Source organism: Eschrichtius robustus, chromosome 21, assembly GCF_028021215.1.
Source record: "Eschrichtius robustus isolate mEscRob2 chromosome 21, mEscRob2.pri, whole genome shotgun sequence".
NCBI classification, from domain to species: domain Eukaryota; kingdom Metazoa; phylum Chordata; class Mammalia; order Artiodactyla; family Eschrichtiidae; genus Eschrichtius; species Eschrichtius robustus.
In genome coordinates, this window is record NC_090844.1 from 28,457,098 (window position 1) to 28,481,517 (window position 24,420).

General features: G+C 38.3%; 1 protein-coding gene across 1 annotated transcript in view; it reads left to right on the plus strand.

Annotated features, from left to right (window-relative positions):
- The window catches only part of UNC5D (unc-5 netrin receptor D), a 258,784-nt gene extending 256,917 nt beyond the window's left edge, over nt 1-1,867 (plus strand). Inside the window, exon 18 of the mRNA XM_068531991.1 lies at nt 1,663-1,867. Within this exon, the coding sequence (XP_068388092.1) occupies nt 1,663-1,867 (205 nt within the window). The remainder of the gene's footprint in view (nt 1-1,662) is intronic.
- The last annotated feature ends 22,553 nt before the right edge of the window (nt 1,868-24,420 follow it).

Genomic DNA, 24,420 nt, shown 5'->3' on the forward strand with positions numbered 1-24,420 from the left:
AGCTTGTCTTCTCTTCCACTTGCTCTTGGCTACATGAGTCTGCTTTGTGATTATATGCTGAGTCTGGTGATGGAAAGTTGTACCATCCTCAAAATAGGCAATTCTTGGTTGACTCTGGAAAATCTTTTCAACTCATCAGAATTTTACCAGAGGTGACATTTCTATCCCTGCTGCAGAAGTACCTGTGAAAAACTGTGACCTTTTATTCCTCTGTGTTGTCTCAGTCTTCATCAGAGCAAAGTCATCGTCCAAAAGGTTATCATTTGTTTTCCCTGAAGATCCTATATCATCTGAAACAAGCTCCTAGCAATCAACTACTCAGTTGATGGATATGGAATAAATACCTGTCACAGTATTATAAGTGCTGTTGTAGAATCAGAAAATGATTAGCTATGACCCTTCTCTTTCAGGTGTCTGCAATCACACTGAGAAGGCAGAGGTCACACACATGGAATATATAAGCATTTTACTCACATGAAAATTTAAGCAGAAGCATAAAAAGAGTTGAGAAAGGAAATAAATTACTTTGAGAGAAGAGGACATGAGAATTATCTACAATCCAGGCATTGTAGGAGTATAGGATCTTGATAAACAGAGGGGAAAGTGGGCATTTCCTAGTGAACAGAATACACTGGATGAAAGCAAGAACAAAGTATTACCTAAGTCAGTGTTGATGTCTCAAAGGAGAAAAGAATATTGAGGGAAAAAAAATATATATTACCAGAGCTAGTTTGAGGCCAGACCAAGGCTGGCACTGAAAACAAGTGGAGTAGATACATGATGATTTATGAAATAGAACACAAGGTATATTAGAGAGTTTGGAGAAATAAAGAGCTATAAGGCTTCTGCTGGAATTTAGTCGTAAAATGATAGAGCATAAATTAAATACAAATAGTATGAATGGAGAGGAAGAGTGAAGCTGATGAGTTTGTCAAAAAGAAAGAAACAAAGAGAAGACTCAGAAATAAATGTCCTAGTGTGAGATATTAGAAGGATGGTTGTAATTACTGGGATATTTGTTATAGTTAGAATGGGGGCCAATGGAGGCCTGGAGAGTATATCGATTCCTGATGCACCGAGTCTGAGGAAGTGGAAAGCTATATCTAACTGGAGCAGTCCCAAGGTCATTTAAAGATCTGTGACTAGCTCATTATTAACCTACAAGACAGGAGATGCCGACTTAGACACTGTCCACTTGGAGTTGATAACTACTCCATTTAGTATATGAGCCCAAGAAGACACAGATAAATCTTGACAGCCCTTAGGTTTACCATGAGAGACATAAAGAGGGGTCAGATATTTTGGGGAAAAATAAACATAGGAATGAGTTATATCATCACATAAGCTAATGAAGTAGAGCTTTTCAAGAGGGTGTTCAAGAGAGAAACACACGTACATGTATACACACACAGCTCAAGGAAAGTGAGGACTAAAAAAAGACATGGAGGATTAAGAAGGTCATTGGTAACCCTCCAAAGTACAGTTTCAGTTTAGTGTTGGGATACAAACTGGACTGTCCCCAGACCTGCCTTAGTGGAGCTCTTTATTCCTATTTTAATAATATGTGTTCCAATTCATTTTTAATTCCCTTATAGTGATTTGTATTTGTACCTTTATTTCTGTTTTTATTTTGTCATTTTGTTTATTTAACTCTCTGTCTAGGAATTTATCTTATTTTGCTACACAAAGTAGCCCGTCTGCTGTCATTTTGAACCTGTGGGAAGCTCGTCATCAGCATGATGGTGACCTTGACTCCCTGGCCTGTGCCCTTGAAGAGATTGGGAGGACACACACGAAACTCTCGAACATTAAGGAATCCCAGCTCGATGAAGCCGACTTCAGCTACAGCAGGCAAAATGGACTCTAGTTCCACTTCCTCTCAGGAGAGAGTGATGGCCAACTTCGGGACATTTGCTTTACAGGGGAAAGAAAGAGGCGGCTTTCTGCCCAGTGGCATTTGGGGAATTCAGCCTTCAATTACAATCAGTGAACATCCCTGATTGAAGAAACTGCATTTTATATAGGTAAAATATGTTAATAGGGAAAAGTACAAGCTCTCTTAAATATATGTGTCTCCTCTGAAGCCACACTCCGGTTCACAGTTGAGGAACTTCTCAGATTTGGAATGGCAAGGATAAAAGCGAGGGTGTATCTAGATAGAAGTAACTGTGGGAAAAGATGAGCTACAGCAAAGCTGGGAAGGCAGAGATTGAATAAGTGCATGTTTTGCAACAGATTTTTAATGATGTGCCCCAAAGGACCAGCTGATTCTGGCACTAGATTGCCTGAGTTTTCTACCAACTGGCATCTGGGATGCCGGCAATCATTGTCAACTGGCTTTTAGAAGTGAAACACGGTTGCCAACCCATCTGTAGGACTTCAACAACGTCAAGGAGGGCATTTAGAATTTCGAATCTGAGTACACCACACCAGCACCAATTCCCTATCTATCCTAGCCACTTAATGGAAACAAGATCAAGAGGTAGAGAGATCACAAGCTAGCTCTAGCAGCGTACCTACCCCTCCTTCATTTTCTCCAAGGACCAAATCTATCCACATTCTTTCTTCCCCTTCCTTACCCATTACACTAGGGGGAAGGTTTCAAGGAGCATAGACTTTTCAATATGGAAATTTATTTTTTTCTAACTCAAAGCAGGACCATCTCTATTCCCAGCTAAGCCACGCAAATTGCAAAAGCTATCAGAACACAGCTTATCATACAGATTTAGAGACCAGGGAGGTCAAATCAGGTCCAAGGAAACAGGAACTGCAGATGCCATAGGCCTCAAATAAGCTGTTATTCTAGGATGCAGGTGTTGATTTAGTTCCCCAGTACAGTTGTTATGAAGGGATGAGGGGGTTTACTGTCCTTCACAATCCAGTTCTTGAATTTTCTAGCCTTTTGGTACTATGTTATCACAAAATCTCTCCATGGGGCTATAGGTCATCCTCGTTTTGCCTCTTGGGAAATTAGCAGATGGTCTTTGCTCTAAATGATATCTGAGTACATAGACCTGAGGAATACCTCTACCACAATGTCTCAGAAAGCATATGCATTGTTCAAGGAGCCTTCAAGCTCCGATAATTCAACCTCACCAAGTATGCTTTCTTTCCAGGACCATTAATATATTATTTTACATTTTAAATGAGAGGCAGTGATACTGTGGAGAATTGAAATCCACGGATAGTACATGACCCCCATCTTAACACTTCACTCCATCTTTTATCCTATTTAATCATTTTTGACAAGATGTCCTGGTAGATTACAGATGAACAGATTTGCTCCTGATTATCTTTTGGTGGATGTTTTAATTAGCTGTCCAGAATCAGGACAACCAAAGTCAAGGACCTAGATTAACCACAAAGTTGATTAGCTACTTAGAGGTTGGCTCCATTAGAATAAAAATAGTCAGGGAATGGGGGAGGTAGGGAGTACTTGGCAGTAGGTATGTGATCAACTTTTTAAACAACGTTTTTGTAGATCCCATGTTTAAAAAAATGTGAATCTCCACCTAAGTGAAAAATACTTAAAATAGGTTGAATTTATATCCTGGGTAAGGCATTGAAGTAACTCTTGAATGTGTTGGCCATTCTCTCTAATGAATGTGTGGTATATAAGGTCCCCTGTAATTGATGGAAGGCTTTGCTACATGAAATTCAAAAAGCATCTTGCTTTTCTCAGGAACCAAAGGCCTATTATACAGAACAAACAAGTCCTCTTAGAACTGTTGAGCATATTTTCAAAATACCATAACTAGATCAGGAAAATACCCTTTTTGCTAGTATACTCAACTTGTTTATTCCTTCTAGGGAGCAAAAGACAGAAAGCATCAAAGTGTTAATCATTTAACATAATGATGGGATATAATTTCTGAGATAGAAGTGGAAGTAGATGGTCATCCACCCAAAATAAACCAGAGGGTTGATTGGCATGGGTGGTATGCAGAAAGAATCTGCATTAAACTGTTGAATAGGAACTTACAGAAAGTACAGTGGAGAGCATATGTTGTTATCCATCTTGGAGGATTTTTGTTTTAAACATCCTATCCTTTTTTCCTCTTCCCTTCTAATTGGCCTTATAATTGTTTTTATCTATTCTGTGAATCCACACAGATCTTTTTTAGATTTTTGATATATTTTTTATATTTTAAAACAGATGAAAAATGTTAATGTTTCCCCTAGAATCTATCTAGATTATTTTAAGATAAGAATTTATTATCAATCCCTGACTGTCTAGAATTTCCTCCCATGTGTTTATTCTTTTTTTTTTTTTCTTTGGCCTGGGTTTTATAAATAAATGCACTTGATCACCATATCACTTGGAGTGATAAAGGAAGCAAAGGAACATGATTCATCTCGGATTTCAGCCCAAGGTTCAAATCCATCTTTCAGTCCATTTTGTTTCCTCTTTACATTTCTCCTACTTATTTCTGCTAGGACTCCACGTAGGATTTCTACAGGTTTTCTACAGCTTGAGATTCTATGGCTATTGCATGTCAGGATTGTGCAGTATTTTACAAAAGAATTCCAAAGAGAACCCATGTTTTTGAGATTTACAGACCAAGATATGTGTGTGTGTGTGTGTGTGTGTGTGTGTGTGTGTGTGTGTGACAGGGAGTATGAAACTACAGATCAGATAGACTTAGCTGGCACTTGAACTTGTGCTACTCACTGTAACCTAAACCCTGGTTCAATTTTAATATTTTCATATCACAACACAAATGCCTCTCTTGAAAGAGATTTACTCATCAGCCTAAGTGCTTACTTTCGAAGTCTTATTGTCCTAGTGCAAAATGAAAAAAGAAATTAAAGGTGGTCTTTCATACTTGGTAGGTTACTTAAAATTTTTACAGAACAGCCCACTTAATGCCAAATCTTTCAGTCCTCAGAAGCATTTAAGTCTAATAGTCCTGCTTTGAACATGACTTAAAAGGATGCCACCAAAATGGTGCCCTTCCCAGCTTAACCAGACTGCAGTCTCATAAAGTTAATTTACAGTTTTTACAGTGTCGCTTGTGCAGTCCTCCTAGTTTACATTAAAAATCCTTTAAGCCAAAAGGAAGCTCTCTCTCTGGATTTAAAGGCAAACTTCCCTTACCGGTGCAGGAAGTCTCATAAAATTCAGATGTACTCCCACAAAAATTTTACCGGCCTTTTTGTAAGAGATGAATAGGAATTGACACAGTTCTCCTTAAGGAGGGGCAACTTCTCTCTTTTGTTTGTTATTTTTATCTTCAGCTGCAGGTGTTCTCCTTTGCCACACCCCTTGTCATTTTCCTTTCAGTTGACTTTGAGAGAGGATATGAAATCCAATCACTAAAACAGGGTTCTCTTTGGATTAAAAGTTCTGGATTTATTGCAGCTGTTTCCCTTGATAGAAATTCTCAACATCCGAATTGATAAGCAAAGGTAGAATATTAAAAAGACAGTTGGTTGAAGATGGTATTCTCCACTTGTCAAACGTCTGGCCAAACTACCTGTGAATTTCAAAACATTACAGAATCTTTTGATGTGCTTTTGGTTTTTCTTTTTTGCCATTTTCTCTTCAATTTCTTAATCCCTCTGTAAAGGTGTTGAGTCAGATGTGTTGAAGGTGAAGTTCTCTCGAGGGTCTTTGTTCCAGAACCCTGAAGGTCACAGGAACCGTGAAGGAGCTGAGAAACGTGCTTTTCTGGCCCATTGTGTGGCTCATTTTCATTAAGTTTCCTCATGAAACATTGCAGAGTTCTGAATCCTTGGTAACTCCCATTGACTGGACTAGGGGTGACATCCACAGCAAATGGGAGAACAAAATATACTGTCCTACAGATAGTGACACATTTTCTTATCCCTCTGGTGTTAGCTACCATAGCACTGTATTTGCAAAATCGATGCTTTAGCCAAACGCTGAATGGCCACCGTTTCCGCCGTTTCCACTGTTTCGTCTGCATAGAATTTTCCTGAACTACAAGCAAAAATGTATTTTGTCAAATGTCACAAAGTGAAAATGTTACTAATCTTAGATGTGTTGCATATTTTGTGTTTTTACTTTCCAAACTCTTTCAAAAGCTGCAGTTATAAAGCTGTTTGGCTGTGTTGACAGCATGTGGTGTTTTTTTGCAAAAGTAATTCTAGGAGAGCCAGTGTCTACCATGGACTCCTCACATCCCCAGCTCCGGTCTCATCAACAAAATCGAGATGGCAATTTGTATGCTGTGATTTTTTCAAAAGAGAAAAGGGGATGGAAATCAGACCTGGCCGTTAGTCACTAGTGTGTAGTACTGTGATCTGAAGTAGGAAATTTAACTCACATAGAATAATTGTGGTTTTTGAAGCAGCTACTTTGATTTTTCCTTTTTCTGTGAAGATCATGGATTTGGAATGTCTTCACGAGGTGGATTTAAGACAGTAACACTAAACTCTAAGTCTTAGAACCCACCCTCCATCTGAACCCAAAGATGAAAAAGGCAGTAAGCTTCATGTTTAGGCCTAAGCTTAAAAATTTCCTCCCCCCCATCCCTATTACTGAGTTCGGCAAGGGGTACTTTTTTTTCCCCAAAAAAAAGTTGAATTAGAAAATATATAACTAAATTTGGTAATGTAGTTCTTTGCATGAATGGAAATGCGTGATAAATAATTTTACAAAAGGCATGATTACAGTGAAAATGTCCTTTTGCTTCAAATTGTACTCACCCCAAAAGTATTTCCCTATCTCAAGCATTACTTACATCCAAAATGGACAAATTATACAATTCCATTAAAATTGGATATATAGGATAGAAACTTGACTGTGATTCTATTGAATCATGAAATTTGAGGGGAGTTTGTAAGCAGAATATCATGCCTGCTGTCCCATTACTGGAACAGATATTGCAATCAGAAATAGATCTAATAATTCTAATACCCCTCCATTAGCAGCTCTGATGATACTGAAGGGAGATTCACCCCTTAGCAGGAGGCTTCCATTTAAGCCTTAACAGAGGGTGACTAAAATATTTCAATCAGAAACACCTTCCAAGGCCTGCCCTAGATGATGCTGGCCGCTCCCATTCAAAACTTCTGTATAAGAAGGTGGGAAACACTCCATCTGTGGGAATTTTCCAGTAAGGAAAACAGTATTCTCCCTTTCTAAATTGGAATAAAGACTGACTTAACATTTCCCATTCTTCAGAATTGTATCTAATTGGTGCATGCAATCCAGTAAGTCTCGACCTAGAAATATTGCAAATATAAGCAGTTAGAGGAAAACTGGCTGATTCTCCTGTCCCAAACTCCAAAAAATATACATATATATATGAGTAATGGTTTACCTCCATTTCTGTATGGAAGAATTTTAAAAACAGACTTCATTTTGTTCTGTTTATTTTGGGAAAGTGTGTGTGTGTGTGTGTGTGTGTGTGTGTGTGTGTGTGTGTGTGTGTGTGTGTGTGTGTGTGTGTGTGTGTGTGTGTGTGTGTGTGTGTGTGTGTCAGGGATGGGGAGGGTGGTTCTTTCAAGTGACTCATATCTCAAACCCATTCCACCCTCAACTTTCATTTGATGTGTTCAAAGCCGAAAAAAAAAAAAAAAGCAGAACTGAATAATTTGACATGAAGCTGAAGGAGTGAACAAGCCAGAGGAGAGAGTTTGAATAAAGCATGGCCTTGGCTTCATACCACACTTTTTGTGCCTTGTATTATCAATGTAAATTCTGAATGTTGTACAGTAAATACTTGGATGGACTTCTTAGAAAAGGCTGCACTGGCTTCTTTTTCAGCACATGTACATATCTATAAATATATATACATATATATTTGGTAATGCCAAACAGCTGTGTTATATTGTATTGAACAAAAATGGACGGTTTGGATGTTTTATGTAGAGTTTGCAGAAAAACTGGATGATTACAGACTTTTCAAGATAAATGTACAGACATCAATTACTGCATATCAGTTATTTATGAATAAAGAGTCTTTTATTGACATTTTAGGATACTCCACGAGTGGAACTTTGAACTGCCAATGAGGATCCCCTCTACATACCTCCTGCCACAGTCAGCCAGGGGCTGGAATGCCCTTCACATCAAGGTCAATTTCCTAATACCTGCTATATATTGAACCTAATTTCTCCTTCTGTCCTCAAGAAGGAGTTTAAAATGAGGCAAATGGAAGCAAAGATGAGATGATTTTTTTTTTTTTTTTGAGATGATCTTCAAATATTCCTACTCCACTCCGACACACACACATACCACTATCCTTGGGATATAGTTTAGTATACTCTGAGATACCCGCCATACCATAAGTGGGATACCATTCATCTTTTTCCTCAAAATGCCTGCATTATTTTTAACAGACACTCTAGAAAGTGTTCTGCCTCTCCATGGGAAAACGTTAAGAAAATAAGTACAATGCTGCACATTTCAAATACATCTTCACAGACTGAATGTGTTTTGAATGGTTTTTAAAATGCCAAAGGGTCCCAAGAATTCGATCATGACTACTTACAACTCGTTGGAGCCATTTTAAACAGTATGATTTACTAGAAGATGGTTTCTGATCTGCTTCAACTAGTTGGTTATCAATGAAAAGGTCAAAAGTTGGCTTAAACCAAGTGTTTTCCAAATTTGGTTTTTTAAACCATTTTCACAGAAAGGTAACAGGTTTTTTCCCCCAAGTTGGCAATCTACAGAATAAAATGAAATATCATTCTCTACTCTAGATTTCTGAAAACCTTTATGTGTATGATGGAGCTAGTGTATATGATGGAGCTCTAAGGGGAGGAGTACAGGCAACATTTCCTCAACTTTTGGGGGATCATCTGATGGGACTTAGCAGGAATGGGTATGAATATCACAAAGTGGCTCTGAGTGGTTTCAACTGTTCTTTCTGACATTTTAAGGTAGGCAGTGCTTTCAAGCTGATTAAAATGTATTTAAGTTACTGATAGAATGATAAGTGATTCTAATTAACTTAACCTAGGTAAATTAGGATGATTAGGCAGAACCACACCAAAAATTTCAGAATTACTTGTATCATTAGAGCAAATAAATCCAATCTGAGTTGGTCAGAACAAGTTTTAACTAGGTGAAGGCTGTGGACTGGCATAAAGATCCAGATATAACTAGCTCATCCTGATGAAAATTTAACAGATCAGCTTCAACCTGTAATAAACTGTTCCAAATAATTTTTAAAAATTATAAAAATGTTTTATCTAGTTAAGAACTAATTCTGAGTGGATTAAAGCTACTTTGGGCTAATCTAGGTTTGTTTGATGTAGCCAACATTCATTTGTTAGAATTTGATCAAACTTACTCTGATAGGGGTTACTCATTCATTTAAAAAATATTTATTTAGCATTTTCTATAGATAACAGAGTCCATGATCAAATTCTCACTCTACCAGTTAGCATTTGATATCAAGCAAGACACTTGGCATTTCTACTTTATCTATAATACAGTGATGATAATAGAAGTTTAGATTCTTTCCAAAGCCTGAAGATTAAACGGGGAAAAAAAATACATGTAAAGCCCTTAGCGCACTACATAATACTTGGTAAGCAACCAATGAGTGTTAGGTTTTGTCTTATTTTAGAGAGGCAGTATGCATAGTAGTTAACAAGATGTGTTTGAGATCAGCACAGTCTGGGGGAATAATCCGGATTCTGCCATTCTCTGGATACATGACCTTGGCCAAGAAACTATCATTAAAAGGAGATGATCATATCAAGCTCATTGGACACAAAGTAAATGTTCAAGAAATAGTGTAGTGATAAAAGCATCTCCACCTGTCACTGGCGAGTTCAGGTTCTGAACAGAGATGTCCTAGAGTGTTCATTTTAAAGTTGTCCCTCGGTATCCACGGGGCTTGGTTCTAGGACCTCCGGAGATACCAAGATTTGTGGATGCTCAAGTCCCATATATAAGATGGCGTAGTACTTGCATATAACCTACGAGCACTCTCCTGTATACTTTAAATCATTTCTAGCTTACTTATAATATCTATACAGTTGACCCTTGGACAGTATGGGTTTGTACTGTGCGGCTCCCACTTAATTCATGGTTTTTGTTCAGTAGTAAATGCTACAGTACTAGATGATCCATGATTGGTTGAACCCGTGAATGCAGAAGAACCACGGATGCAGAGGGCCGGCTATTAGTTACACATTTTCAACTGAGCCCCTGAGCCTCTCGTTATGCAAGGGTCAACTGCACAATGTAAATACTATGTAAGTAGTTGCTGGTGTGCAGCAAATTCAAGTTTTGGTGTTTGGAGCTTTTTCAATCCTTGATTGAGTGAATCCACAGTTGGGGAACCCACAGATACAGAGGACCAACTGCATAAACATAGTAAAGTAACAAGGGCCAAAGATGTACTCAACTTTAGTGTCGTTCTGATACCTGAAAGCTATTTAAGAAAAAAAAAAAAAACCATGTCTTAAACTATCCCTGAAATAAGGGAAATGAAATTTGTTTTCAAATATAAACGTTAAGGCTTAATACAATGAGCTTAAAAAAAAAAACCACTCTACTAAGGTCCCATTTTCCACCCATACAGAATGGTTTGAGGAGAGAAAGAATGAGGCAAATCCATATTAAAAGGATAGCTATCCTGAAGACAAATAACATTTTGTTTAAAATGATAGTAATATGGCATAGAATAGATGCTACATCAGTGAGATGACCCATTTTCTGGTTTTCAAACAACACAAGGGCCTTAAAAACTTGACAGTGTTCACAATTCCAACATCAAAGAGTTACCTGGGCACTGTCACCTGTATGTGCCAACCCCTCTTCTACAAGTTGGGCATTCATACATGAAAGACATTGACTCGACCTTCAAGAAGCTCACACTCTCTGATAATCCAGAAGATTATCATACCATCAAATGAAAGAGGTGAGTGTAGATTGTTAAGGGAGAATTGGGGAGGAGACCAGGGTGCGTTGTGTGAGGGAACATTACATGGTCAAGCTGCCACTGGGCTGAGATTTAAAGATGGTGTATTAATATAGCTCTTTCAATAATACTTGGTAAAATCCCTACAATTTGTGGCTTAAAATAAACATTTCTTATTCTTCCAAGTTTTGGGTCAGCTGGGGGGTCCTACTGACCTGATCCCGGCTTGGCTGATCTCAGCGGGACTCATTCATGTATGTGCAGTTAGCAGGGAGGTTAGCTGGGCTGGCTCTTCCAGACTGGACTCCTGACATGTCTGGGCCTTGGCTAGAATAGAACCAACTAAACTCTGCTCCATGTGTCTCATGATCCAATAGGTGAGGCTGGCTATGTCTCACAGTAAAGGCAGAGGAAGAGAAGCATGTCAAGTCTTTGGAGACCCAGTCTTGAAACACCAACATTTCTATAATATTCTCATGGCCAACGTAACTCACAAGACCAGCCCATTCAAGAGATAGGGAAATAGAATCCACCTCTTGATGAGAATTGCTGCAAAATCACAGTGCAAAGAGTGTGGATACAGAAAGGGGTGGAGAATTTGGGTCATGGTTTCAATTTCTCCATCAGAGATGAGTAAGAATTTGTGAGACAAAAAATAAAGGAGGGAAAAAAAAATAAAGGAGGGGAGACATGGAAGCAACCTAGATGTCCACTGACAGATGATTGGATAAAGAAGATGTGGTACATATACACAATGGAATGTTAGTCGTTAAAAAGAATGAAATAATGCCATTTGCAGCAACATGGATAGACCTAGAGATTATCATACTAAGTGAAGTAAGCCAGACAGAGAAAGACAAATATCATATGATAGCACTTATATCAATATGTGGAATAAAAAAATACAAATGAACTTATACACAAAACAGAAAGAGACTCATAGACATAGAAACTAAACTTATGGTTGCCAAATGGGGAAGGCATGGGGGGTGGGGGGTAAATTAGGAGGTGGGGACTAACATATACACCTTACTACATATAAAATAGATAATCAACAAGGACCTACTGTATAGCATAGGAAACTGTACTCAATATTTTGTAACAACCTATAAGGTAAAAGAATCTGAAAAAAACTGTATATCTGAATCACTGTGTTGTACATCTGAAACTAACATGATATTGTAAATCAACCATACTTCAATAAAAAAATAATTAAAAACATAAAGGAGGGAGAGCTTTCAAACAGGAAGATTAGCATTGATAAATATATAATAAGCATGTTATTCAGGAGAGGCTGTCATACGGTTTTCCATGCCTCTAGTCCTTAGGACCCACTGGATTTTCTACAATAGCACTTTCCAAACTTCTATGCTGTTATTAGGTACTGACCCTATGGTTAGCCATGTATGGGAAAAGCTGAGTTCATCACATTTAGATGTTTCTTTATTGTGAGACCTCTCAAAGGTTTTTGCATAATAATAGTAATCAACACTTTCTGAATACTTTCAATATGCTAGGCACTTTACATGGATTCACGCATTTAATCCCCTAGCAACCAATGAAGTTTTGTTCACATTTTGTAAGTAGGGAACTTGAAGAAAGAAGTTATGCTAATGTGCATTTTTAATCACTCAGCCAAGGCTATTGTCTACAACATTTTCTAAATATATATCACTACTAACTCCCATTTAATGAGCATGTAGTACCATCTCACAGTTCACATCTTGGGATTCACTTTTCTAAAGAAATATAAGAAATAAATTGGGTCCTCCATCTTAAATTAATTTAGTCCAGATTATCTTTTATTTTTTCTCATCTATCAACCCATTTCTTTGCATTTTGCAAAATTTCTTATCTCCAAACGTATGATAAACCCATGGCAACCTTTTTAACATTTTCATTCTTGCCTCTGAATGCTTGATTTAACTAAGTTCCTCTATAACTAATTAAAAATGCATCCTTAAAACTGATGGGGATGAGCTCTATTTTGTTCAGTCTTATAAAGACCACTTTTAAAACCTGAAGGCACCTTTACAAACAATTAAATGATTTGTATCAAATAACCTTGGTTTCTTTAAGCTCAGAGAAAAATTCAATCTATATTTCCTTTCAAAAAAGGTGAGTGTTTGGTGTCCAGCCATGGATGAGATGCTGTAAAGTTAAACGGACAGAGCCCAGAGTAGATTAAGAAGGCACTAACTACACAACATTGTAAATCAACTATACTTCAATTAAAAAAAAGGAACTATCTGAAGAAAATTCTACTCCTAGCTCTCAGGCCTACCAGTGGAGTATCAGACAATTCATTTTACGTTTTGAGTCTCAATTTCCACATCTGTAAAATCAGCATCATGAATATCCTGTCCCACTTCCCATATATGTCTACAGCAGGGATCAAAAGAAATATTGCATGTGAAAAATAACTTTATATTCTAGTAAATGCTATGCAGGTATTTTAACAGAATGAGAACTGCACACTTACTGTCAATGATAAAAGATCTGAAATGAATATTTTTAGACCAAATTATAGTTAGACATGCACGTAAAAAATTCTAAGTGACCCATACTTGTTCCTTCATCTTTGCTGATACCTAGGGTTAAATAATTTGGTTAAAATGCCCAGAAAAACAGAGATGATCTCTTCTCCTAGCATCACTGCTCTCAAAATCCAAATACTTTGGGAAGGATTATCAACATGAATGTATTTTGACAACATCATAAGTGAAAAATTATATAAAATGCGAAGGTCAACTCTACATTTATTATCATCCCTGAAAGAGGTTAATACTTCTCTTCTGTCTTTTATGGGCACAAACTATCATTTCTTTTTATCATCCTTTACAATCTTGGCAAAAAAAGGAAACACAACTTACCATTTAATTGTGCCTTTTACTGGCTCACTGCTTTACCCAAATGTTGGGTTTATTTATTTAAAAAGACATATTTTAAAAACATTTAAGATATTTATTATTGCCTACTATCAGGGAAACACTATATTAGGCAGTGGACTACAATGATAAATAAAAGCTAAGTACCCCACTCTCACAGAGGTTCCATTCTTCTGGAGGGGGAGACAAAGAATACAAACTAAATATAGAGTAAGTTACACACAGGAAAGAGGAATGGGATTTCTGGGGGTGAGATTCGAGTTGTATTTTTAAATATGGTTGTCAGGCAGGGTCTCACTGAGAAGGCAACTTTTGACTAAAGAGCTGAAGGAGGTGACAAGTGAATCAAGATCATCCCTGAGAGAAGAGGACTGAAGACAGGGGAAACGTCAGTTCCAAAGTCTTGAGGTGGAAGTATGCTGGTCTAGTCAAAGGACAGCAAGGAAGTCCGTGTGGCTTGGAGCAGTCTGAGTAAGGGAGTAGGAGGAGATGAGCTCAGAGAAGTCAGGGGGTGGATCAGATATGATCTCACAAGGTTTGGGCTTGTAATCACGTGAAGTGAGAAGACACTTGAGGGATTTGAGCAGTGTTGGCGTGGCTTGAGAATATGTTGTAGGGACAAAAAGGTAGATGCAAGACAATTACCACTTAGTTGCAGGATGGGGAGTGGAGATGATTGTGGGTTGGTTCAAAGTGGTTGCTTACGTGTGATGAGAAGAGTTTGAATTATGGATATATTCTGAAGGTACAGCTGGCAGAACATGCTTATACAATGGATGGATGTTGGGAAAGAAAAGGAAGAAATCAGTGATGACCCCAAGGTTTTGGTCTGAGTAACCATGTTAAAATGTACCTAGGGACATTTTAATACAAAAGTTTATAGGCAGTGAGTTTGGAAGCAGGGTGCAACTTAAATTTGTTTTCTTCATCTAGGCAATTTAGCAGTATTTTTCTAAATATGAGGCCTCTGAAGTAGAATCACTTAGAGTGTTTATTAAAAATGTAGGTTTCTGGGTCTTACACCTCATATTGAATCTCACAATCACTTTAGAATGAATACTAGAGATTAATAATCATACTGATCTTGCATTTCCACAACCTTACCCTGAGATCTTTAGGAGCAATAAAATCTAAGAGCCACTGCATTAAAACAAATAGTATGTGTGCTCCTGGAAAGACTTACTCCACATTTCACCGTGAAGAAAGGATCAGCTATTTCTGCACTGAAGGACAGAAAATGATTGGCAGGCCTGTATCCCTTCTTTGTCACCAACATCAATAACTCACCATCTGAAGCCACTAGGGAAAAATAGAAGTCTCCTATCTCCATCCTTGTCTAAATCTAAGCAGTTGCCAATCCTGAATTTGAGGATTGTTTTTCATAGTTAATATAAAGCGGTGAGCCTGTGGCGGGGGGAGGGGGTCTGTTTCAATGTGTGAGGCTTCATCCATCACTGACATGTACAATTCCCCTCCTTTTCTTTCTTTCCTGTTTTCCCCCCATTTTCAATATAATTAGACTCAGGGGGACTTGAGATTTGTCTTCAAATATTTGAAACTCTGTTATATGGAAGAGGGATTAAGACTTGTTCTACTTGGTCCCAAGAGGTAGAAATAGGATAAATTCTGCAGAAAATACAGGGAGACTTTTTAAAATTATTATTCCTTTTAGGGACCATAATTTTCATAGAGCTGCTTAAACTTGGGATAAGCTTTTAAGGAATCTTTAAAGATTCTGGTCATTTTTTATTCATGACTTTCATTGAAACATGCAAATAGTGTCATGCTCTCTTTGTTGACACTTTTTTTGTTTTGGGTAAGTCCCTCCCTCCCAAGGCACCACTCAGATTTTTTTTTCTCTTTTCCTTTAGATCGAGATTTTTGACTCCTCTCACTAACCAGATCTTCATTCCCTAGTCCAGGGATGAGCAAACCATTTTGGTAAATCAGAGGGTAAACATCAGGTTTTGTAGGCTACAAGGTCTCTGCTAAAACTACTCAACTCTGCCATGTAACAAGAAAGCAGTCACAGACCATGTTTAAACAAGTGAGTGTGGCTGTGTTGCAATAAAACTTTATTTATGGACACTGAAACTTGATTTCCATATAATTTTTATGAATCACATAAGAATGATTTAAAAAAATTTTGCAACCATTTAAAAATTTAAAAACTATTCTTATGCTCAACATCACTAATTATTAGAAAAGTGCAAATCAGAACTACAGTGAGGTACCACCTCACACCAGTCAGAATGGCCATCATTAAAAAGTCTACAAATAACAAATGCTGGAGAGGGTGTGGAGAAAAGGGAACCCTCCCACACGGTTGGTGGGAATATAAGTTGGTGTAGCCACTGTGGAAAACAGTATGGTTCCTCAAAAATCTAAAAATAGAGTTTCCATATGAGCCAGCAGTCCCATTCCTGGACATATTATCTGGACAAAACACTCATTCAAAATGATACATGCACCCTTATGTCCATACCAGCACTATTCACAATAGCTGAGACATGGAAACAACCTAAATGTCCGATGACAGATGAATGGATAAAGAAGATGTGGTACATATATATACAATGGAGTACTACTCAGCCATAAAAAAGAACAAAATGGGACTTCCCTGGTGGTCCAGTGGTAAAGAATCCACCTTCCAATTCAGGTTCTATCCCTGGTGGGGGAACTAAGATCCCACATGCTGCGGGGCACACCCCAAACTACAGAGCCCATGTGCTCTGGAGCCCGTGCACCACAACTAGAGAGAGAAAACCCACACGCCACAACTAGAGAGAAGCCTGCGTGCCACAATGAGGAGCCCACACGCTGCAGCAAAATATCCCGCATGCTGCGACGAAGACCCGATGCAGCCAAAAATAAAAACAGATAGATAAAATTTTTTAAAGTTAAAAAAGAATGAAATAATGCCATTTGCAGCAACATGGATGGACCTAGAGATTATCATACTAAGTGAACTAAGTCAAACAGAGAAAGACAAATACCATATGATATCACTTATATGTGGAATCTAAAATATGATACAAATGAATTTATCTACAAAACGGAAACAGACTCACAGACATAGAGAACAGACTTCTAGTTGCCAAAGGGGAGGGGAAGTAGGGGAGGAATGGACTGGGAGTTTGGGATTAGCAGATATAAACTATTATATATAGGATGGATAAATAACAAGGTCCTACTATACAGAACAGGGAACTATATTCAATACCTGTGATAAAACATAATGGAAAAGAACATGAAAAACAATGTACATATATGTACATATATATATAAAACTGAATCACTTTGCTGTACAGCAGAAATTAACACACCATTGTAAGCCAACTATACTTCAATAAATAAATAAATATGTAAGTAAAATGTTTAAACCTTAAAAAAATAAAAAGTAAAGAAACTATTCTTAGCTCAAGTTGTGCATAAGCAGGTAACCAGCTGGATTTGGCCCAAGGGCTATAGTTTACACCTCCCGCCTTAGCTTCTCATTATAGACCCTAAGGAGGGACAACCTGTCGAAAAGACACAATCAGATGCATTGAAATCTGAAAGGAGAAACTACAGACTGAGAATCTGCTGAGAGCTGGGGGACAGGAGCAGTCCTAGGGTTCAGTCAGAAGTCTTCATATCTCCACATTTTTATCTAAGTGGGTAGTTTTAAAAGTGGTTTCAGTTGAAGATATGATGATAGGTGTGCATGTTTCAAACACAATACCTGGAATAAAAGTCAGAAACTCAAGTAGGGAAGTAGGAAGAAGAACTAAATCTGTTAACAAAACTTTCTGAGACTGATCACACCTCTAGAGGGTTAGCAGGTCTACATTTGTCAGAGAGGCAGGCTTTGGGCTAACCTACTCTGCTATCTCCCTCACAATAAAGTTTGACTGCTCAGACACCACATTATTGCCTTGTAAAAACAGAGCATCTCCTATTATTATCCATTTCAGGCTTAAAGTATAATAGATGACAATAAACATTCTGGTAATAAGATATGTTTAAAGATTATTTCCCAGTCCATTTGGTAGCACTTATGTTATTACCGTCAAGGTAAGTCTCCAAAAGGTAGTAACAAAGAATTTCAATAATGCTTACAAGATTTCCTCAAAGGGAGGTTCTGGAGACAGCTTTTCATTTTGGAGCAACTAGTAGAGGGGAAATTCTAAGGTACTTATCTCTTCTTCTACCTGTTTCAAGGTGTGAGGCTTCATCTATCACTGACATGAACCAATTCCCCTCCTTTTCTTTCTATTCCTTTTTTTTTTTTTCTTTCCATTTTCAATATAATTAGACTCAAGTGGACTTGATATTTGTCTTCAAATATTTCAAAGTCTGTCATATGGAATAGGGATTAGATTTGTTCTGCCTGGTCCCAAGTGGTAGAAATAGGACCAATTCTGCAGAAACTCCAGGGAGAGGTTTTTTTTTGTTTTTTAATTCCTTATAGTGAGCATAATTTTTACAGAGCTGTTTAGAACTAGGATGAACTCTCAGAATTTCAAGTCACTGAAGGTGTTCATCAGAGGCCAGACTACTACTTGGAGGGGATTTTGTAAAGAGAACTCAACTAAAATAGTTCCAAGATTTTGAGTCAATGAATTGTTGGCCATATAATATGATAATAATAGCAGCTCCATTATTTGACTACATAATATTGTAAAATACTGTACTGAAATCTACATACTTAGTTAACACTCACAATGACAGGATCTGCACTACTTAGTATTTGAACTTTATAAATGATGATACTAAAACCCAAGAGGTTAAGTAACTTGCCCTAAATTACAGAGCTAGTAAACAAAAGAGTCTAGATTTGAATCCAGATCTACTTGACACCAAGGTCCAGGCTCTTAAAACTATGCTGCTTCTTTGTAGTGGTGGAATGCAATGAGCTTTAAGGACTTGATTTGTGCTGCATGATAGCTTTTAATCTAAGACAAAAATAAAGGATACAGGGGACTTCCCTGGTGGTCCAGTGGTTAAGACTTTGCTTTCCAATGCAGGGGGTGTGGGTTCGATCCCTAGTTGGGGAGATAAGTTCCCACATGCCTCATGGCCAAAAAACCAAAACATTAAAAAATATATATATATTGTAACAAATTCATAAAAGACTTTAGAAATAGTCCACATCAGACAACTAGGGCACCTACCAAGTGCTGGTGGGGGACCTCGGACACCTAAGGGGATGAGAGGAACCCCCAAGCGACTGGGACGGGGGTTGGGCCTGAGCGCCTGTGGTGGTAGTGCCAAGTCCAAACCGCTGGACTAACAGCTACATATAGAAGAATGAAATTAGAACACCTAACACCATACACAAAAATAAACTCAAAATGGATTGAAGACCTAAATGTAAGACCGGACACTATAAAACACAGGAAGAATACTCTTTGACATAAATCACAGCAAAATCTTTTTTGACCCAGCTCCTAGAGAAATGAAAATAAAAACAAAAATAAACAAATGAGACCTGAGACTTGCCTGGTGCCTCAGTGGTTAAGAATCCACCTGCCAATGCAGGGGACATGGGTTTGAGCCCTGGTCTGGAAATATCCCACATGCCATGGAGCAACTAAGCCCCTGAGCCACAACTACTGAGCCTGCACTCTAGAGCCCACGAACGACAACTACTGAGCCTGCGTGCCACAACTACTGAAGCCCACGCGTCTAGAGCCCACCATGCTCCACAACAAAGAGAGGCCACCACATTGAGAAGCCTGCACACTGCAATGAAGACCCAATGCAGCCAAAAATAAATAAATTAATAAATTAAAAGACCAAAAAAACAAATGAGACCTAATTAAACTTAAAGGCTTTTGCACAGCAAGGGAAACCATAAACAAGACAAAAAGACAACTCTCTGAATGGGAGAAAATATTTGAAAACAAAGCAATGGACAAAGGATTAATCTCCAAAATATACAAACAGCTCATGAAGTTCAATATCAAAAAAACAGAGATTAACCAAGATGGCGGAGTAGAAGGACGTGCTCTCACTCCCTCTTGCGAGAGCACCAGAATCACAACTGGCTTCTGGACAGTCATCGACAGGAAGACACTGGAACTCACCAAGGAGGATACCCCACGTCCAAGGACAGAGGAGAAGCCACAGTGAGACGGTAGGAGGGGCACAATCAGAGTACAATCAAATCCCATAACTGCTGGGTGGGTGACTCACAGACTGGCGAACACTTATACCACAGAAGTCCACCCACTGGAGTGAAGCTTCTGAGCCCCACGTCAGGCTTCCCAACCTGGGGGTCCGGCAACGGGAGGAGGAATTCCTAGAGAATCAGACTTTGAAGCCTAGTGGGAATTGATTGCAGGACTTTGACAGGACTGGGGGAAACAGAGACCCCACTCTTGGAGGGCACACACAAAGTAGTGTGCGCATCGGGACCCAGGGGAAGGAGCAGTGACCCTGGGGGAGACTGAACCAGACCTACCTGCTGGTGTTGGGGGGTCTCCTGCAGAGGCGGGAGGTGGCTCTGTTTCACCGTGGGGACAAGGACACTGGCAGGGGAGGTTCTGGGAAGTGCTCCTTGGCATGAGCCCTCCCAGAGTCTGCCATTAACCCCATCAAAGAGCCCAGGTAGGCTCCAGTGTTGAGTTGCCTCAGGCAAAACAACTAACAGGGAGGGAACCCAGCCCCACCCATCAACAGTCAAGTGGATTAAAGTGGATTAGAGCTCTGTCTGCCACAGCAACAGTCAGCTCTACCCACCACCAGAGCCTCCCATCAAGCAGCTTAGATAGCCTCAACCACCAGAGGGCAGACAGCAGAAGCAAGAAAAACTACAATCCTGCAGCCTGTGGACCAAAACCCACAGTTACAGAAAGATAGACAAGATGAAAAGGCAGAGGGCTATGTTTCAGATGAAGGAACAAGAAAAAAACCCCAGAAAAACAACTAAATGAAGTGGAGATAGGCAACCTTCCAGAAAAAGAATTCAGAATAATGATAGTGAAGATGATCCAGGACCTCGGAATAAGAATGGAGGCAAAGATTGAGAAGATGCAAGAAATGATTAACAAAGACCTAGAAGAATTAAAGAACAAACAAACAGAGATGACCAATACAATAACTGAAATGAAAACTACACTAGAAGGAATCAATAGCAGAATAACTGAGGCAGAAGAACGGATAAGTGACCAGGAAGACAGAATGGTGGAATTCACTGCTGCGGAACAGACTAAAGAAAAAAGAATGAAAAGAAATGAAGACAGCCTAAGAGACCTCTGGGACAACATTAAACGCAACAACATTCGCATTATAGGGGTCCCAGAAGGAGAAGAGAGAGAGAAAGGGCCAGAGAAAATATTTGAAGAGATTATAGTCGAAAACTTCCCTAACATGGGAAAGGAAATAGCCACCCAAGTCCAGGAAGTGCAGAGAGTCCCATACAGGATAAACCCAAGGAGAAACACGCCGAGACACATAGTAATCAAAATGGCAAAAATTAAAGACAAAGAAAAATTATTGAAAGCAGCAAGGGAAAAACGACAAATAACATACAAGGGAACTCCCATAAGGTTAACAGCTGATTTCTCAGCAGAAACTCTGCAAGCCAGAAGGGAGTGGCATGATATACTTAAAGTGATGAAAGGGAAGAACCTACAACCAAGATTACTCTACCCGGCAAGGATCTCATTTAGATTTGATGGAGAAATCAAAAGCTTTACAGACAAGCAAAAGCTAAGAGAATTCAGCACCACCAAACCAGCTCTACAACAAATGCTAAAGGAACTTCTCTAAGTGGGAAACACAAGAGAAGAAAAGGACCTACAAAAACAAACCCAAAACAATTAAGAAAATGGTCATAGGAACATACATATCGATAATTACCTTAAACGTGAATGGATTAAATGCTCCAACCAAAAGACAAAGGCTTGCTGAATGGATACAAAAACAAGACCCATATATATGCTGTCTACAAGAGACCCACTTTAGACCTAGGGACACATACAGACTGAAAGTGAGGGGATGGAAAAAGATATTCCATGCAAATGGAAATCAAAAGAAAGCTGGAGTAGCTATACTCATATCAGATAAAATAGACTTTAAAGTAAAGAATGTTACAAGAGACAAAGAAGGACACTACATAATGATCAAGGGATCAATCCAAGAAGAAGATATAACAATTATAAATATATATGCACCCAACATAGGAGCACCTCAATACATAAGGCAACTGCTAACAGCTATAAAAGAGGAAATCGACAGTAACACAATAATAGTGGGGGACTTAACACCTCACTTACACCAATGGACAGATCATCCAAAATGAAAATAAATAAGGAAACAGAAGCTTTAAATGACACAATAGACCAGATAGATTTAATTGATATATATAGGACATTCCATCCAAAAACAGCAGATTACACGTTCTTCTCAAGTGCGCACGGAACATTCTCCAGGATAGATCACATCTTGGGTCACAAATCAAGCCTCAGTAAATTTAAGAAAATTGAAATCATATCAAGCATCTTTTCTGACCACAATGCTATGAGATCAGAAATGAATTACAGGGAAAAAAACGTAAAAAAGACAAACACATGGAGACTAAACAATACGTTACTAAATAACCAAGAGATCACTGAAGAAATCAAAGAAGAAATCAAAAAATACCTAGAGACAAATGACAATGAAAACACGACAACCCAAAACCTATGGGATGCAGCAAAAGCAGTTCTAAGAGGGAAGTTTATAGCTATACAAGCCTACCTAAAGAAACAAGAAAAATCTCAAGTAAACAATCTAACCTTACACCTAAAGAAACTAGAGAAAGAAGAACAAACAAAACCCAAAGTTAGCAGAAGGAAAGAAATCATAAAGATCAGAGCAGAAATAAATGAAATAGAAACAAAGAAAACAATAGCAAAGATCAATAAAACTAAAAGCTGGTTCTTTGAGAAGATAAACAAAATCGATAAGCCATTAGCCAGACTCATCAAGAAAAAGAGGGAGAGGACTCAAATCAATAAAATCAGAAATGAAAAAAGAGAGGTTACAACAGACACTGCAGAAATACAAAGCATCCTAAGAGACTACTACAAGCAACTTTATGCCAATAAAATGGACAACCTGGAAGAAATGGACAAATTCTGAGAAAGGTATAACCTTCCAAGACTGACCCAGGAAGAAACAGAAAATATGAACAGACCAATCACAAGCAATGAAATTGAAACTGTGATTAAAAATCTTCCAACAAACAAAAGTCCAGGACCAGATGGCTTCACAGGTGAATTCTATCAAACATTTAGAGAAGACCTAACACCCATCCTTCTCAAACTCTTCCAAAAAATTGCAGAGGAAGGAACACTCCCAAACTCATTCTATGAGGCCACCATCACCCTGATACCAAAACCGGACAAAGACACTACAAAGAAAGAAAATTACAGACCGATATCACTGATGAATATAGATGCAAAAATCCTCAACAAAATACTAGCAAACAGAATCCAACAACACATTAAAAGGATCATACACCACGATCAGGTGGGATTTATCCCAGGGATGCAAGGATTCTTCAATATATGCAAATCAATCAATGTGATACACCATATTAACAAACTGAAGAAGAAAAACCATATGATCATCTCAATAGATGCCAAAAAAGCTTTTGACACAATTCAACACCCATTTCTGATAAAAACTCTCCAGAAAGTGGGCATAGAGGGAACCTACCTCAACATAATAAAGGCCATATATGACAAACCCACAGCAAACATCATTCTCAATGGTGAAAAACTGAAAGCATTTCCTCTAAGATCAGGAACGAGACAAGGATGTCCACTCTCACCACTATTATTCAACATAGTTCTGGAAGTCTTAGCCACGGCAATCAGAGAAGAAAAAGAAATAAAAGGAATACAAATTGGAAAAGAAGAAGTAAAACTGTCACTGTTTGCGGATGACATGATACTATACATAGAGAATCCTAAAACTGCCACCAGAAAACTGCTAGAGCTAATTAATGAATATGGTAAAGTTGCAGGATACAAAATTAATGCACAGAAATCTCTTGCATTCCTATACACTAATGATGAAAAATCTGAAAGAGAAATTATGGAAACACTCCCATTTACCATTGCAACAAAAAGAATAAAATACCTAGGAATAAACCTACCTAGGGAGACAAAAGACCTGTATGCAGAAAACTATAAGACACTGATGAAAGAAATTAAAGATGATACCAACAGATGGAGAGATATACCATGTTCTTGGATTGGAAGAATCAACATTGTGAAAATGACTATACTACCCAAAGCAATCTACAGATTCAATGCAATCCCTATCAAATTACCAATGGCATTGTTTACGGAATAGAACAAATCATCTTAAAATTTGTATGGAGACACAAAAGACCCCGAATAGCCAAAGCAGTCTTGAGGGAAAAAAACGGAGCTGGAGGAATCAGACTCCCTGACTTCAGACTATACTACAAAGCTACAGTAATCAAGACAATATGGTACTGGCACAAAAACAGAAACATAGATCAATGGAACAAGATAGAAAGCCCAGAGATTAACCCACGCACGTATGGTCAACTAATCTATGACAAAGGAGGCAAAGATATACAATGGAGAAAAGACAGTCTCTTCAATAAGTGGTGCTGGGAAAACTGGACAGCTACATGTAAAAGAATGAAATTGGAATACTCCCTAACACCATACACA